Source organism: Acartia tonsa, chromosome 9, assembly GCF_053477335.1.
Source record: "Acartia tonsa isolate MP-2025a chromosome 9, ASM5347733v1, whole genome shotgun sequence".
In the NCBI taxonomy this organism is placed as follows: Eukaryota; Metazoa; Arthropoda; class Copepoda; order Calanoida; family Acartiidae; genus Acartia; species Acartia tonsa.
Window position 1 is genome coordinate 5,648,557 of NC_137268.1, and position 17,822 is coordinate 5,666,378.

At 40.6% G+C, this 17,822-nt stretch overlaps 1 protein-coding gene across 1 annotated transcript in view; it reads right to left on the reverse strand.

The window, feature by feature from the left end:
* Positions 1-417: 417 nt before the first annotated feature.
* LOC145328077 (uncharacterized) overlaps positions 418-17,822 on the reverse strand; it is a 32,313-nt gene continuing 14,908 nt past the window's right edge. The window contains exons 3-9 of the mRNA XM_080171638.1: positions 16,335-16,423; positions 15,473-15,535; positions 11,874-11,947; positions 4,064-4,212; positions 3,547-3,622; positions 2,123-2,205; positions 418-900 (exon numbers count right to left, since the gene is read on the reverse strand). Coding sequence (XP_080027764.1) covers positions 814-900; positions 2,123-2,205; positions 3,547-3,622; positions 4,064-4,212; positions 11,874-11,947; positions 15,473-15,535; positions 16,335-16,423 — 621 coding nt within the window. The 3' untranslated portion in view covers positions 418-813. The remainder of the gene's footprint in view (positions 901-2,122; positions 2,206-3,546; positions 3,623-4,063; positions 4,213-11,873; positions 11,948-15,472; positions 15,536-16,334; positions 16,424-17,822) is intronic.

Below are 17,822 nucleotides of genomic sequence, written 5' to 3' on the forward strand. Positions count from 1 at the left end.
ACCATCACATTTGTAGAACTGATATCCCAGCATGGCTTAGAAACCGATATAGATCCACTGGATTAGAACCAGTTCCCAGCAATACTGAAAAATAATGTATAGCATCGTATTATAGACAATTTTCTACGAATAGTAATGAAAAATTAAAACATTAATACCTGGGCTAACACAACCTGAAATAGTCTTATAATTTATCGTTATTACTATTCGCGGAAAGCTGTATATAATACGATGCGCTAAATAACTATTACAACTAATGTTTTTAAGTCTGTAAGCATTACAAAATTTAAGAATTTAGTGAAAATTATTTGGTATAAAAATAAATATAAGGATTATAATGTAAGCTTTTTTTTTGGGGGGGGGGGGGGAAGAAAAGTCTCCTCTTTACCCCCCCCCCCCATATGGACGTCTTTTGAATCAATCACATTATTAATACATTAAAAATAAACTAAAACTAATGGTAGCCAAGACTTTAAACAATATTTCAACTATTTTGATTCAAATTGTTTAGTTTTAGATCAATTTTATTTAACTAATTGAAACCTTTATTTAGGAGCAATTGAGTTTAGTCTTACTATATTCCAGGGTTCGGCAGCCGCGACTATGCATCAAATATAAAACCGTTTTGATGCTATGAAATTTTTTTTTGTACAGAAGGATTGCCATATTTGGGACAAATTTAGACTTCATGCTGATTTTAAAATTGTTAAAGGTTAATTTCTCTAAGGCTTACAAGTTGCAGACGTCGGTTGCCGAGCCCTGATATATTTTCATGTTCTATTTATTTGTGGTTCATCTGTAGTTTGCTTTATTCTATTTTTCCATTTTATTATCTTGTCCCCCATATTCTTCAATGGCAATATCTAGAAGGACGTCCCAGTCTACAGGTCCATGGTCTTCCTGTAACAATTAATATATTAGTTTAGATGTATAATCCACAGGTCCATGGTCTTCCTGTAACAATATATATATTAGTACAGATGTATAATCCACAGGTGCATGGTCTTCCTGTAACAATATATGTATTAGTACAGATGTATAATCCACAGGACCATGGTCTTCCTGTAACAATATATATATTAGTTTAGATGTATAATCCACAGGTCCATGGTCTTCCTGTAACAAAATTGTATTAGTACAGATGTATAATCCACAGGTCCATGGTCTTCCTGTAACAATATATATATTAGTACAGATGTATAATCCACAGGTCCATGGTCTTCCTGTAACAAAACTGTATTAGTATAGTTGTATAATCCACAGGTCCATGGTCTTCCTGTAACAATATATATATTAGTACAGATGTATAATCCACAGGTCCATGATCTTCCTGTAACAAAACTGTATTAGTATAGTTGTATAATCCACAGGTCCATGGTCTTCCTGTAACAATATATATATTAGAACAGATGTATAATCTACAGGTCCATGGTCTTCCTGTAACAATAAATGTATTAGTATAGATGTATAATCCACAGGTCCATGGTCTTTCTGTAACAATAAATGTATTAGTATATATGTTTGAACCAGACAATTAACTGGCCCTAGTGGTAGAGACCCTTTTCATTTGCTAGCAAATAACTTTCTTTTCTTTTGTAAGGACTCAGCTGTGTTTATATTTCCGACGCTAATAGCTGATTTCAAAGATCCAATACAAGAGAGGGACATAAGGCAAAGTTCATTCTTTTCTTTTGCTTTCATCATGTAACAAATGTAAATTATTTTTAGAAGCAAAGCTACACCTTAATTATTGTCTACATTAGGATAGATTTTCTATCAGTCTTTATAATTTATATATCTCCCTCCAAAAATATGTACGTAGTCAAAATTCCTTTCAAATTCTCATTGCTGAAATTTAAACACTAGTGACTACATATTCTGAATTTTGTCTGTATTTTAGTCTATTACAGATTACTGTTCTTTTCAATATTAAATATTTTGTACTTGTTTCTGATATCATACAAAAACATAATTAAAGAAATGTGGAATAGATGGCTGAAAAAGTACTTAATATGCTTTTTGCCACAAAGAAATAAAATCATAATTTCAAGACTAACATACAAAAAAAGACGTACGGACAGACAGACCATATGAACAAGAAGTGGTGCTACTATATAATTACCTTAGAACCCATATTAATTCTACCATACGCGTCGTAGCATTTCATGGCTCTCTCGTCGAAAAATTCAAACTGGCCCAACGCTCCCTTTTAATCCAAAATACATAATTATCATGAATCTGTAGACCGATATGGTTCTCCTTTAGAGTGATAGTTTTTACAGGTACAATAAAGGTTTATAAATATTCTAAAATAGGGAACCTATTATCTCAACCCTCCCCCCAAAAAAATTCTCCCACCTTCATTATCATTATTTTTACTTTTTCTTTTTAAAACAAAACTTGAAAGTACCACTAGAGGCCTCTTTTTAAATTAAAAAGTTATTAAATCATCTATTTTATTTTGAGATATTTAAATGACAAAGAAATCCCCACAAAAAGTGTTAAAAGAAGGTGTATCAACTTTTTTTTTTATAGCTAGCCGGTTCTTTTAGTAAGTAGTAGATGTAAAATTTTTCATAGATTTTAGATATGCAATCGTTTTTTTTTGTAGACCTCTTATTTTTTAAGTAATTTAAGTTTAAAAAAAAAAATTAAGTCGATTTTAAGGTACTAAAATGCAACAAAAAAAGAAAGAAAATGGCCATTATGAACAAAAATAGTAAGATCTTTAATTTGACACCTTACTTTTTCAATTCTGTCAGGTAATTATTGAAAAAATCGATTTTTTTAAACCCACGAGAATAAAAACTCTGAATTTAATTTTATTATTTCACAGGTAAAAAAATATGGGTTCATATATACCTTTAGAATCAGAAAAATATTACGAATTCATTGTAAGCAAAATTGAAAAAAAAAGTTTACAATATAGTATATAAACTAAAATAAAAGGAATTATATGAAAATATCATATTATATTGTACAGGCAACGTCTTAATTCTTGAATTGAGTATAAAAATGGGAAGGGGGTAAAGAGGGGGTAAAAAAGGGAAGACAATAGTGTTGCCTGAACAAAAAATATAATTGGCCATTTGTTTATTTTTTTATTTTTTTACTTTTTTTCAATTTTGCTTACAATGGATTCGTAATATTTTTCTGATTCTAAAGGTATATATGAACCCATGTTTTTTTATGTCTGTTTGTGAAAATATTTAGGTCTAAAGTTTTTATTAAACCGAGGTTAAAAAAATAGATTTTTTCAATAATTACTCAACAGAATTTTAAAAGTAAGGTGTCAAATTAAAGATCTTACTATTTTTGTTCTTACTGGCCATTTTCTTCTTTTATTTTGTTGCGTTTTAGTACCTTAAAACCGACTTAATTATTTTTTTTAAAAACTTAAATTACTTAAAAATAAGAGGTCTACAAAAAAACCGATTGCATATCTGAATTCTATGAAAAATTTTACATCTACTACTTACTAAAAGAACCGGCTAGCTATAAAAAAAAAGTTGATACACCTTCTTTTCAAATTATGTATTTTGAATTCCTTGAGTAATCTATCTTTTGTTGTTCGTCTTCTATTTGTTGGTTTCTTTGCTAGCTTGGCACATATTATATCTTCCTAGATAGATAGATAGATAGATAGATAGATAGATAGATAGATAGATAGATAAATAGATAGATAGATAGACAGATAGATAGATATATAGATAGATAAAAAGATAGATAGATAGATAGATAGATAGATAGATAGATAGATAGATAGATAGATAGATAGATAGATAGATAGATAGATAGATAGATATATAGATGGATGGATAGATAGATAGATAGATAGATAGACACATAGATGGATGGATAGATAGATAGATAGATAGATAGATAGATAGATAGATAGATAGATAGATAGATAGATAGATAGATAGATAGATAGATAGATAGATAGATAGATAGATAGATAGATAGATAGATAGATAGATAGATAGATAGATAGATAGATAGATAGATAGATAATTAGAAAGATACATAGATGGATGGATAGATAGATATTGCATAATTCTACCTGTTGTTTCGTTTTCTTCCCTGTTCTCGTGGATGCGCTGAATTTGATTACACTCGTTCTTGGCGCACTCTTCTGCCCTGTGGGTGGAGGCGCTGTCACTTTAGGGGTGGGTGCACGTGGTGGCGAAGCAGGGGGATCATCTGGATCCTCTGAAAATTGAAAGTTGTTTTAAAATTATAGATAATGTTTCCCAAGTGCATTTAAACTATACTTTAAAATAGGATGTTTTAATAAACATTTAAATTACGTTTTTACAATAAAATTATACAAAAAAGTTGAAATTAATAAAAGTAGTACTTTTGTGGTATCCGCCGAGGATAAATGGCAGACACCGGAGTTCAATTAGATTACGGCAGTGTGAACAGACGTGGACACCTTACTATAGAGAAGCTACGCTTCTCTAGCATTCACTAAATAATAATCAACATCTATTTCAGTTGTCACTTTATTGAAGGTCTAAAGAGTACTAAAGCTATATACAACAAACAATAGTTACACAGATAGGAATAAATAATCATAACATAAAAGCATTATAATACATATACAGTAGTCAGTTTGGGCAATAATGATCCCCCATCCCTGGAAAGGGTGGGGGGAATTAACAATGCAGCTTAACCATAATAAAGCTTGTCAGATTCAATCATTAATTTAAGGCATAGGGAGGGGGTCGGCAGACCCCTTCCCCAGGACTCGGGGGAGGGCCTGTGGCCCTTCCCCGAACCCCGGTCAGGGGTGCCATAGGCATGGCTCACGGTTGCCGAATACCACAACTCTCCCCTCGGAAGGCTGGGAGAGGGTTTCCCTACCAGACTTCCGACAGTGGTTGAGGCCTTCGGCCCGCTCCTTAGGGCTAAGCTATATACAAATGATAATGATTCAATGGAATCCTAGTGGTGAGTCTTTTCAGGGCTGATGGGCTCCCAACGTGGGATAGAAGGCAGAGGCTGGCTTTGGTTGGACACGTAGCTCGGCGCCGGCAGGTGTCAGGTTGGCGTGGGGCACAGCTGTTGCTGGGACGGTCAGCAGCGGGGCATTCTGGTTGTTATTGGCGGCGGCTGGGGCACTGGCTGCCAAGTTGACCGTCTGGGCGGCAGCCTGACCTCCCGAGGGGCCGCGGGGTCTTCCAGAGGGCGGTCCTGGCCTGCCTGGGCGGTCATGCCCGCTATCGGCTGATTGCATGGACACCATTTCCTCGGCTGCTTCCCGGCCGATGGGAATGGCATCCCAGTCTACTGAAAAGTCCCGAGACTTGGCATGGGTGAGCCGGGCTCTGGCCAAGGCCTTCCTGTACAAAGTTGGATGGTACAGGAACACCTGTGACATCGCATTCATGGCGGCCCGTACACCTCCTTGTGCGGCTGCCAGGGAAATGATGGTCAGGTCCCCCAGCAGTTTGAGGATTAACAACAGCAGGCACAGTATGGCTGCGCCATCTCCCCACTCGTGGATAGCTTGTCTGAACCCAGCCCAGACATCCAGGGCGGCCTCTCCTTCCTCCGCCAGTCGGTCGATATTGTAGGACACTATCCCATGGTCCCCAGTGGCTGAACAGCTACCTTGCTGAACGCATGAGCCATAGGACAGGCCGGTCAGCATGGCGCTTTTATACGCTGGGAACGCCAGCAGTTGCTGCCAGTCGTTCAACTCAGCCTGCGAATACAAGCCCCCTGAACTGAAGTCATCCAAGGGTTCTGTCAGCAGCTGCTTGGGCGTATCCAGCGGGGGTGGTCTCTTCTTAGGTGCGGGGGTTAACTCTATCCAGCCTTCCTCCGCGTGCACAGTCAGGGGGTATGTGGAGGAGCAGGGAATCTTGGTGGCGTGGCCGCTATACACTCGTGTCACGGCGTCTACAAATCCTGTGGGTTCCACTGGTACTTTGTCCCAACATTCCTTGCTTTCACGGACAACGTATTTGTTGCGTTGGCAGGTAAGTTGGAGCAGGACATCTCCCCTCAGCACTGAGAACGTGCTCCCCTGGACACGCACCGGGTGGGCCGGGTCTAGTTGCTGGAGCTTCCAGCAGTTGGCCGCTACTTCTTCTGCTGCTGTGCTTTTCATGCGTGTCTCCAGAGTAAATCCAATATAACCTGCATGTATCTGGGCCTGCAGGGGGACATCCACATCCCTGGCCGATACCCTGGGCAGCGCTGCCGCGGCTGGGTCGGCTGCCACGAACAATGCTGGGTGGTTGGTGGCATGGGCCTCAAAGTCGCAGTTCACTATTGAGGTGGGGTTGGTCATGTTGATGAAAAACTGGGCTTGATGGTCAACCAGGAACGCATCCATCACTAGGCTAGGCTGGAGGCTGCGGATCAGCCTCAAGGGGCAATCTCTCCCCAGGTGGTCCCACACGTAGGTTGCTTCCCCAGTGATGCAAGACAGCTCAGAATGGGGACATTCTAAGGCCAGGTGGTCAGATTGGGACTCCACCCGTCCATCCTCTACTACGTAGGTCTCTTCCTTGACCAGCAGCCGTCGTTCCTGGAGCACTAATTCATTGCGGTACAGCTGGCCCTCGAAGTGGACGTCCTCCCCTTCACACCCCACCCCCTCGGGGCTGTTGACAAGGGCGCCCACCATATCGAGGGTGAAGAACAGGGGATGGTTCAGCTGGAACGTCAGTGGCTGGGTCTTGCCTGGCAGCGTGTAGACTCGGTTCCTGGCCAGGTCTCAGCACGTTTCTGGATCGATCTTGGTTGGCCTCATGAGGGTGGGGACCGAGGTCACCTTGAGGTGACCCCATACCCCACACCTGAATGTCCACTGGGACACAGTGAGCTGACAACTGTATCCTGTTGTTTCCCTAATCTTGACTTGCTGCAGGACGTGTACTTCATGGCCCAGGGGCACCTCCTGGTGTAGCGGTTCCGTGCTACACATCTTTTCTTTATTGTAGGCTGTGACGTGGGTGGGGTTGGCGCAGTCCCACCCCACCAGGACGTAGCTGGTTGTAGGCCACACGGCTGCCAGCAGTAGTCCCCACAGGACCATCCACCAGTGTGAGAAGCTACCAGACGGCCATCTACCTCGCACACGCGGCTGGGGATCTTCGGCTCGGGTCACGGCTGCTTCTCGGGGCTGGACACGGCTGGGCTGCTCCTGGCTAGATACAAATTTCCATTGAGCGTTATCTTTGTGTGGCCGGGGCACCCCGATACCCTCCCCAATGACAGACTGGCAGGCAACTGGCGCTTGCCTGGGTGTCGGCTCCCCTAGCCCCAAGGGGTCCCTTCCCTTGTCCATGGCATGCCCAGTGGCATGGGGCTGAAGTGCGTGTGGCACAGGCTCGCCCTGACTCACGTCCCTCCCCTGCCCTAGGAACTCAGGTGCATGTGGCACAGGCAAGTCCTTATATCCCCAAATTTCAATCTCCCCAGCCTCTGGTGCAGGGGGCACAGGCAAGGTTGGGGTTTTACAATAGTTTGGATACAACACATTTGTTAAATTTAACTTATCCTGGCTCGACTGGAAGTGCTGGGCAGCGGGGTTCCTTCGGCTGGCAGGGGGCGCTGGATGGTGTATAGTTGGGCTCTCCCTACAGGCTGGTGGCGCTGGCTGACTGGGGGTGACGGGTGTCACCCCTTCCTCTGGGACTGCTGGCTCGTTCCAGGATCCAGGTATCTCGGTGGCGGCGACGGTTGTCGCCCCAGGCACCAGGTTGGGGGCTGGCTCGTTCCAGGATCCAGGTATCTCGGTGGCGGCGACGGTTGTCGCCCCAGGCACCAGGTTGGAGGCGCTGGATAGCACCCCCCAGTCATCGCAGGTGGCGGCGCCGGGTGGCGCCCCATACATCGACTCTGATGCGCTGGCTAGCGCCTCCTTCCTCTCGTTCAGCGGCCGCCAGGGCCTCCCCGTACACCGCCTCAGTGACGCTGGGTAGCGCCCCTCCACTCTTGCTGGGTAGGCTCGGTCGAGCAGGCTCCATCATGTTTAGGCTAAAAGGCTGGGGCCTCAGAACTTCTGGCTCGGCGATGTTGTTGGGTTGCACCAACTCCGGCCCCAGGTGGTTGAGACTGAAGCCCAGGCCAACCCGGTTGGGTTCAGCCGCGCCTCCCAGTACGTTGATCCTAGCTGGAACGGTCCCAAACTGCGGCATTCCGTCGGCTCGGCCCGCTGCGTTGGGGGCGGCTGCTTGCTGCGGTGGTGCTGGGGGCGCGCTCCCTTCCATGTGGGCTACTCTGCTGGGCTTCCCTGGGGGAGCACCCCTGTCTGCGGTGCGCCTACGGCCGGCTACCTGGTCCCAGTCAGCTCTGCACTCGGCCGCCGTATGGCCGGCATAGTGGCAACGCTCGCACTTGGCAGGACGGTCACGGCGTGGCTGGGTGCGTTTCTCCTCTAGGCTGACTTCCACAGGCGTCGGGCAGTCTTGAGCTCGGTGGCCTTTCCCTTGGCAGCGGAAACAGTGGCCTGGAACCTTGTCATCTGGAGCGACCTTCCCCATCTGGTGGAGACCCGGAGCCAAGGCGCCAATCTCCATTGGCTCCGACTCGTCGTAATGGGGCAACTGGATGCTGGCTGATCCCGTGAGCCCGTCGGTGGCGTCCACTAGGCACACACCCTCCTTCAGCTGCTTGGTAATCATTGTGACGGTGAACATGGCTCGCCTCGTGTACTCAGGTACAGAGGCGATCTCATGACTCATCATTACACGTTTCACATTAGCGTTACGAATGCCACGATTTAATTCGTCGACTAATAATTCGAGATCCTCATGGCTGTAGGAGTCCCTATACAAGGCACACTTTGTGGATATGTATGCTTGTATAGGTTCTGTCGAGTGTTGCCTGTAATCCCTAAACGCTTGTTTCAGCGTCTGGGATTCAAAGGCGGGACGAAATAACATTTCACACTCGGCCTTGACTTGGTCGTATGTCAAGGCTTGGCCTGCCTCGCCAAACAGATGAGAAGCCATTTCCGCCGCTTGCCCTACCAGTGACAGTAAAAGGACGTTGCGGCGGTTGAGGGAGTCATGGGGCGGCACGCGGTAAGCCGCCCATGACATCTCGAGTCTGCGGATGTGGGAACTCCAGGATTGCTTGGGTGGTCCTCTATACTCCGGCAGGTTACTCAGCATCAGCTTGCGGTACTCAGCTGGAGCCGGCTGAGGGTCATCCTGGAGCCATCCTGGGGCTTGGTCGCCTCCTGGCGCTTGCGGCTGCTCCATCGGGTCAACGGTTCAACGGCGGGACACAAAGTTATAAGTCAATATTATAAATGGTTGGTCACTTGAGGCTTTCTAGCCTAACAGCCAACACTGTTTTATCACTAGGTTGGTAGTTTAGTTACAAAGATATAACTTAGCTGTACTTATCACTAGTTTTATTCTGAGGTTGTAGAGTAGGCTGGTAGGGGTAGATAGCTGTGGAGGGTCTGAACTGCTGTCAGGAACTGATTTGGTTTTCCTTTATCACACTATAGATAGGGGGGAAGAAGCTTGTAATTCTTTATTTTCTAAAAATACCTCTGTTAGATGCTATGGAGTAGCTCCGCTCCTGTGTGTGTGTGTGTGTGTGAAATCTCCTGTCCTTGCAGCGCGCTTACGCACCGTCAAATCCGCGCACACAGGTAAAACGCGCACTTATCCCTCAACTCGCTCTCTCATTGGTCCGCTTTGTCCGTTGAATTTTATGATATTTCCGAACTCCGTTGCGCGACCCGTAAATGGCGCTCTGTGTTCCCGGCCGCTAGCTCCACACCGTGGGCGGACTTAGTCAAGTGTGGGTAGGAGGGGGGAAGCGCGTGAGGGGACGGGGTAAATCCGTCCGTTCCCCCTGTGAGGAAGGGGGGAGTGCTGTGGGTTTGAGGTAACTGTGTGATGAGGTAATGGTGCCCTTTCTCCTTAATCCTAGGCTTATCTGTTATGTCACATTGATTGTATTTCCTTCAATGGAGAGTGGGCCCCTCCCTTTCCTCTGGAATAAGGGGTGTATTTTTGTTGTGCTGTAGGCTTGGGTGGTTAGATTGTTTATCAAGACATTGTTATATTACATCTAGATTCTATTTTTGGCCTTATCACAATACATAACAGATTTGCTTACCAAACCTGTTCTATTTTTAGTTGTTATCACAATACACAACAAATCCAAGCCTGTTCTATTTTAGTTTTATCACAATACACAACAAATTGTTTGCCAATCCTTGCTCATAAATCTATTGTTTAACCATCACACTAGGGTGGTAATCCCTACAATGTGATATAATATCTGCTTTTCTAGATGGGTGGCTGCGCTGTAGCCTCTCAGGATACTTGGAGTTGACGTAGTTTTCTCTGCTTTGGTACACTACACTCGCATGTTGGCTCGCAGCTCGCAGCTATGTGGCGTGTTTCAGCCTATCGGCGGCAGGGAATGTCCCGTCCTGCTAGCGCCGCTTATCCAAATCCGGCTGATGGCGGCAGGGAATGTCCCGTCCTGCTAGCGCCGCTGGTTCGGATCCTGCTATCTCTTGCAGTAAGGTTGGCCTATTTTCAGCTGTTTGCACTTATTTGGCCTGTTTCAGCCAGTCCGCAGGCCTGTTTCAGCCCTTTGAGCGCTCAATTCTCCGTTAGATGTCGGCGCTTCTCGCGGTTCTCCGTCAAGTTTCGCTGTTTCACTTCCACAACTGCCGGATGCAGAGTTAGACCTTGCTATCCAGGGTGGGTAATTCAGGTTGCTTGTGTCAGTTTTGCCAGTTTCACTGCTGGGAGTACCTTAGCCTCAGCTGCGCGTCTGCTCTACACTTGTGGTTTGCCGTAATCTCACACAGCTGTCACCAAAAGTTGTGGTATCCGCCGAGGATAAATGGCAGACACCGGAGTTCAATTAGATTACGGCAGTGTGAACAGACGTGGACACCTTACTATAGAGAAGCTACGCTTCTCTAGCATTCACTAAATAATAATCAACATCTATTTCAGTTGTCACTTTATTGAAGGTCTAAAGAGTACTAAAGCTATATACAACAAACAATAGTTACACAGATAGGAATAAATAATCATAACATAAAAGCATTATAATACATATACAGTAGTCAGTTTGGGCAATAATGATCCCCCATCCCTGGAAAGGGTGGGGGGAATTAACAATGCAGCTTAACCATAATAAAGCTTGTCAGATTCAATCATTAATTTAAGGCATAGGGAGGGGGTCGGCAGACCCCTTCACCAGGACTCGGGGGAGGGCCTGTGGCCCTTCCCCGAACCCCGGTCAGGGGTGCCATAGGCATGGCTCACGGTTGCCGAATACCACACTTTCAATTTTCATTAAATGATAACAATATTGTTTAATTAATAGATCATTGAAATAAAAAACTATATCTGTTGGAATTTTAATATAGTTAATTTTCCTAATTCATTAAGACGTAATGAATAAAAGTCGTACAGACACGCCCTTCTTGAATAGTTGCTGCGATAAGAAAAAGTATTTCAGCTACATAAATCATTACCATAAAAAAAGTAAAAAATGCCAAAGGTAGATGTATATTTGGTATAAAATAGCACAAATCTGCCAAAAAACACATCCAAATTAACAACTTTGACAAAATTACATTAATTGTATTTATACCGGTTGTTAAATTTGCTGGTAATCTCAACCACCAATGGATATAGGATATGTGGATATATTGACAGGGGAATTTTTTGTATAATCATAATATAGGTTGCTTATACGGACCTATTTTATTGGTCAGTTCGTTCATTCAGGAGGAGGGGAGTGGATGGGAAAAAGGGGGTGGATGGGGGGTATCGTTATATTAGCCTGCGGCAAGAATAACTTTATTAGAGTACATGAAAATGTTGTGCAGCATCCAAGTAATAATATATTTATTGGCCTACCTTGTTCGTTTGTCTCTATTTCATGTTGAGCGCAGAAAGCTTCTATATACTCAGAAAGAACATTATTCACCTTACTAAATAAAACATATATAAAAGTAGGTGGATGTTTGCATGTCTGTCTATTATGATCTCGTATACTGTATGTAATTGTACAGTGTGACTTTAAAGCTTCTATATACTCAGAAAGAACATTATTCACCTTACTAAAGATAAAACATATATTAAAGTATTTGTATGTTTGCATGTCTGTCTATTATGATCTCGAAAACTTTATATTCAGCATGACTTTAAAGCTTCTATATTAAGAGATATAAGTTTTCCGGAATTTTAATGTAGGGAGTAGATTTGAAATCTGCATCAAATTTTAAGGATTTTTTATAAAATTCGTTTTTTGTAAAATTCTTTATCTAAAAGCGAAAATACATTTTAAGTTAATTAATTTTGACCAATAGGATAGGTGGATTTTAAACTACCTGCGCTCTAATTGGTTGAATGATGTACGACATCCAATCAGAGCGCAGATTTTTTAAATCCACCAATCACAGATGCCAAAATTAATTAACTTAATTTGTATTTCCGCTTTTAGATAAAGAATTATACAAAAAACGAATTTTATAGGGTCAAGCGGGGCATTAACCGGTAAGGGGCATTACCCACCTTCAGAAAATGACATTTTTCTCCATGTTCTAATCGACTGACAGAAAAAAACATTAAAGCAAATTTGTTCCTTATTAAATTGCCTACAAAAAAGTATAAAATGAAATTTTTGTGAGATGAATTTAAAGGGTACTTTTTGGGTCTCAAAGTCGGACGAAAATTTTTTTTTTTCAAAAATTTTTTCACCTAGGTGTATAAAGATCGACCTACACAAAAATTGGTAAGACCTAGAACTGATCCGTAAAGACCTTTTGAACTAAGAATTGCCCGCTCTTTCCTAATCCGTTGAGAGCTTAAATGTAGAGTTAATATTTTTTTCAAAAATGACCAAAGTTCGCGCGGGGTATTTTTCGGTAACGTCGAAAAAAAAATTCAAATTCGATTTTTAAGATAAATTTTCAGGTTTTCTTTGGTAAAATCTAAAATTCAATATGGGCTTTTTAAGAATTAGGCCAAAAAGTGAATAGAACAGGTTTTTTTTATATTAAAAAATTTAAATTTTATTTTTTAAGAAAATTTTTGTGAAAAAAAAATCGAAATTTCTCGTCTTTTTAAAAAGATGATTTTTGACATAGAAGGAATAGTCCGATCTTTATGAAAATTTTTGTGGATAATCCCTATAACCTATACTAATTATGATTATTTATGTTTGACTGGCCGTTTGGCCGTTTTTCATCGATTTTTTTTAGGTTGAAAAGACGTTACCCACAATGCCCCACCGTGGGGCATTTATCGGTAATTTCTTTGAGTCCAATTATGACAAACTTCTAAAAGTCCTAGGATAACGTCCTATTAGGACCTGATAGTCCTTTCCGTAAGCTTTCTAATGGTCTTGGTCCCATTTAAAAATATTAATATTTACCCCATTTTTTTTTCAAAAAACCAAAAAAATTACCGGTAATGCCCCGCCTCACCCTATAAAATCCTTAAAATTTGATGCAGATTACAAATCTACTCCCTACATTACAATTCCGGAAAACTTATATCTCTTATTCTATATACTCAGAAAGAACATTATTCACCTTACTAAATAAAACATATATTAACCCTTAACGGTCGGGGGGGGGCGTTGAACGCCCCCCCATCCGGTTTTTTCTATCTCATTTTCTGTGTGTGAAAGATAAAGAGCCCAAACTGCTTGACTTTTTAAGTATGGGTATGACACATAACTGAGAGTTGGATTTTTTTGAATATCTCCATCCTGGCGGGCACAGGATGCCAGCAAACCTGGCAGGGTCATCCAGGTAAAGAGCAAAAATATTTTTTTGACTAAAACAAAGCATTTTATCATACCAAAATACTAAAAATTCCTCTAGTAGTACATCCTTATATGAAATACAGGTGTTCAAGTCACTTTCAGGTTCCAGGTATGATCCTGCAGGTCCTGATCCTCCAGGTCTCCAGAAATCTTTAAAAGTCTCCTGTGGCCGCAATTTTTGACTTAGAGACTTCAAATTTTAAACTTAAGCTTTTCTGACATGTCTACATAACGTATTAAAATTTCATGAAGATCCGCCGCCGTTTTCCCGCTGACCGCCGACTGCGGCGGCTGGCAGCTGCCAAGTACAGCTGCGGCCGCTGAAATTTATATTTTGATATTTCAAATGTAAAATTTACACAAAGTTAAACATTTTCTGGAAAAAAATTTTTCTTCTAGCTTCAAAAATAAGAAAATTACAGCCGTTTGAAATTTTTAAGTAAAAAAAGACCTAAAAACAAAGGTTGTTAAATAAAAGGGTGAAGGAAGCGAAAATTGACTTAAACTTATAAAAGGTCGGAAATTCATTATCAAACAAGGGACTTGCACAAAAAAATTTAGCCCTCTAGCTCTAATAGGAACTGAGATAATAAGGGGGGGCGTTGAACGCCCCCCCCCCCCCCCGACCGATTAAGGTGCGGCTAGGGGCCCGACTGTAAAGGGTTAAATTATTTGTATGTTTGCATGTCTGTCTATTATGATCTCATAAACTGTATGCACAGTATGCTTTAAAGCTTCTATATACTCAGAAAGAACATTATTCACCTTACTAAATAAAACATATATTAAAGTATTTGTATGTTTGAATGTCTGTATATTATGATCTCGTAAACTTTATGTTCAGCATGACTTTAAATATATTAAAGTAGGTAAATGTATGCGTGTGTGTATGTCTGTTTATTAAGATCTCGTAAACTGTATGTACAGTATGACTTTAAAGCTTCTATATACTCAGAAAGAACATTATTCACCTTTCTAAATAAAACATATATTAAAGTATTTGTATGTTTGCATGTTTGTCTATTATGATCTCGAAAACTTTATGTTCAGCATGACTTTAAAGCCTCTATATACTCAGAAAGAACATTATTCACCTTACTAAATAAAACATATATTAAAGTATTTGTATGTTTGCATGTCTGTCTATTATGATCTCGAAAACTTTATGTTCAGCATGACTTTAAAGCTTCTATATACTCAGAAAGAACATTATTCACCTTACTAAATAAAAAAAACATATATCAAAGTATTTGTATGTTTGTATGTCTGTATATTATGATCTCGAAAACTGTATGTTCAGCATGACTTTAAAGCTTCTATATACTCAGAAAGAACATTATTCACCTTACTAAATAAAACATATATTGAAGTATTTGTATGTTTGCATGTCTGTCTATTATGATCTCGTATACTGTATGTACAGTATGACTTTAAAGCTCCTATATACTCAGAAAGAACATTATTCACCTTACTAAAAATAAAACATATTAAAGTATTTGTATGTTTGCATGTCTGTCTATTAAGATCTCGTAAACTGTATGAATAGTATTCTTTAAAGCTTCTACCTAAAGGTGAAACATAAAAAATACTCCCTTTAATTTTAATTTATTTTTGAAAATAAAGGGGAAGGGGTTCTGTGCTCTGAAGTCACTTTGAGGGAAAAGATCTAATTGTAAATAAATACCTTCCAGAACTTGATTTCTCTGTGGAATTCTTGTCTATGTTTGATTGTGCTCTAGATTGTAACCTAGAAATAGTACATTTCAGTAAAATTACCAATGTTGTAAAACAAAATTACCTCTTTTATTTATTAGTCAAAAAGTTGGCACTTTGACCCAATTAAATTCGAAAAAAGTACCCATAGTTTAAGAGACAACGAATATGATAACGTGGTTTTAAAACTTTGTGTACCAGTGTAATTTACAGTCCAATGTCCCCTCCCTCTCTCTCTGTCCTTTAGGTTTGCTGGAAATTGAAGTCTCCAAGGTACACTCCAATATCCCTTTGATTATATGATCTTTGTCTCTATGTCTTTACTGTGTCCTCTGCTTCTCGTTATCTTATGTCAGACGCCACACATAGCAGCAAGTACAAAATATTATCTTCTATTATGATAGTAAGTTGTGAGCAGTGATCGGCAGCCGCGCCTCAGCCGCGCATAAGCCTTTGTTTTAATACTGCTTGTGAGCAAAAAAAGAAATTTCAAAAAGAAGGATTGTCTGCTAAAGAGCAGGTTTAGACGTACAGCTAAATTTTAGAGTGATCAAATGACGATTTCACTGAGGCTTACATGCGGCACACTCGCGGCTGCCGATCCCTAGTTGTGAGGTCAAGACTCGAACTTGCACCCACCAGAAAAAAACGTAATTATACCGTAGGTTCAGCAAAGTCGTCCAACAGTGGGAGTAAAGGGTCGTTTAACCCACTCAAAATTCTAATAATTACATTTAATAATTACCCCCCCCCCCCTCAAACCTACCTTTAAAACTCCTCATTTTACCCCCCTCAAATAAAGAGCTTGGACGTCCTTTAGGTTGAGCTCTTACCTTGTGGAAGATCTTAAAGAAACTGTTGACATGATGACAGGTTTGGTATTATTGACGAGCACACTACGCTCCTCCGGTTCATCGTTCTTCTACAATGGATATATTATTACTTGCTGTTGCACCAGATTCTCATGTACTCTAAAAAGTGGCTAAAATAACTATGACAAATATTTTTTACTTTTGAATTAATTTTAAAATGTTGAAAAGGATGTTAACAAACATATTTCTCTCTCAGAATTATTCGAGAAAGTATATGAATTAATCAACTTTTTATTTAACTTTTAGCTTTTTCTACAATCAAATACTTGCAATAGTTATTTTAATTACTTTAATTTGTAGCATTTGTTGTCTTAATAGTGATCTTTTTATGACTGATTATAGCTACAATTTATAACAATAGTTTTTCTTGAATTGCATTATCAATATCAATGGATATAATATGCTTGGATATATTGACAGGGGTGATTTTGTCGCCAATTTAGTCCTATCATGGAACTCATTTATAGGTCAGTTCGTTTAACCAGTAGTAGGTGTTGGGGTAAAGGGGTGGATGTGAGTTATCGTTATTTTAGCCCGCTGCGTGTTTCACTTTATTATAAAACATGAAAAACTGGTGTAAGATCCAAATAATAATATCCATTGTTGCCATATCATTATCAATATCCTAATAATAACTAGCTTCCTTACAAATTTTTCTCAATAATTAGTTAGACAATACAGCGTAAGAGCAGCGTGCACATAATTTTGTCAGTGAAGTGCGCGAAGCGGTACAAGATTTTTACGCCCAAATTTTGGTTTTTCATTGGGTGAATATTACAAATTTAGATCTGTTGACTAATCAAAAATCGGTTCAGTTAGAGGGGTACCCAACGTCTCATTATACTGCTACCCAAAGTCTTATAACCACGTTGCAATTATATAAAAACCCCTAAATTGAGATTAAGAAAATGAGAAAAGTACACATTTAAATCACGCCCGCACCGCGTGGTTTAGTTTAGCAATCCTTGGTCTACAATCCCCCTGTTTTTGGTATGTGGGGGGGGGGGGTAATACTAACAACTCTTATATTTGCCCATGCACGTCCATGCGATGTAATATTATAGGCTTTGATTTCCTTTAAATTGAAAAATCATTTAAGTATCATTTGTAATTAAACCATGACAATTTATTACTTAGTGTTCCAACATTTTGTCAGTAAAATAGTAAATTTTATTATAGTATTAGTATCCGCAATATTGGTTTGCTTTTTATTATTTACTATCGGCTACGCCCCTAGAGGCCTCTAGGAGCTGGCACTTGATGTGGGGGGGGGGGATAGTTGTTTTTAATAACCAAAATTTTATTTTAGATTTTAAAAGAAAAAGTAAAAAAAAAATTTTTTTGGGGGGGGGATAGTGTTCGAACACAGTTAGTGATACAAAGATCATTTTACTACATTAAAAGTAAATAATAAAATATCTTAACTAATAGCGGCTTCGCATGAAAAAA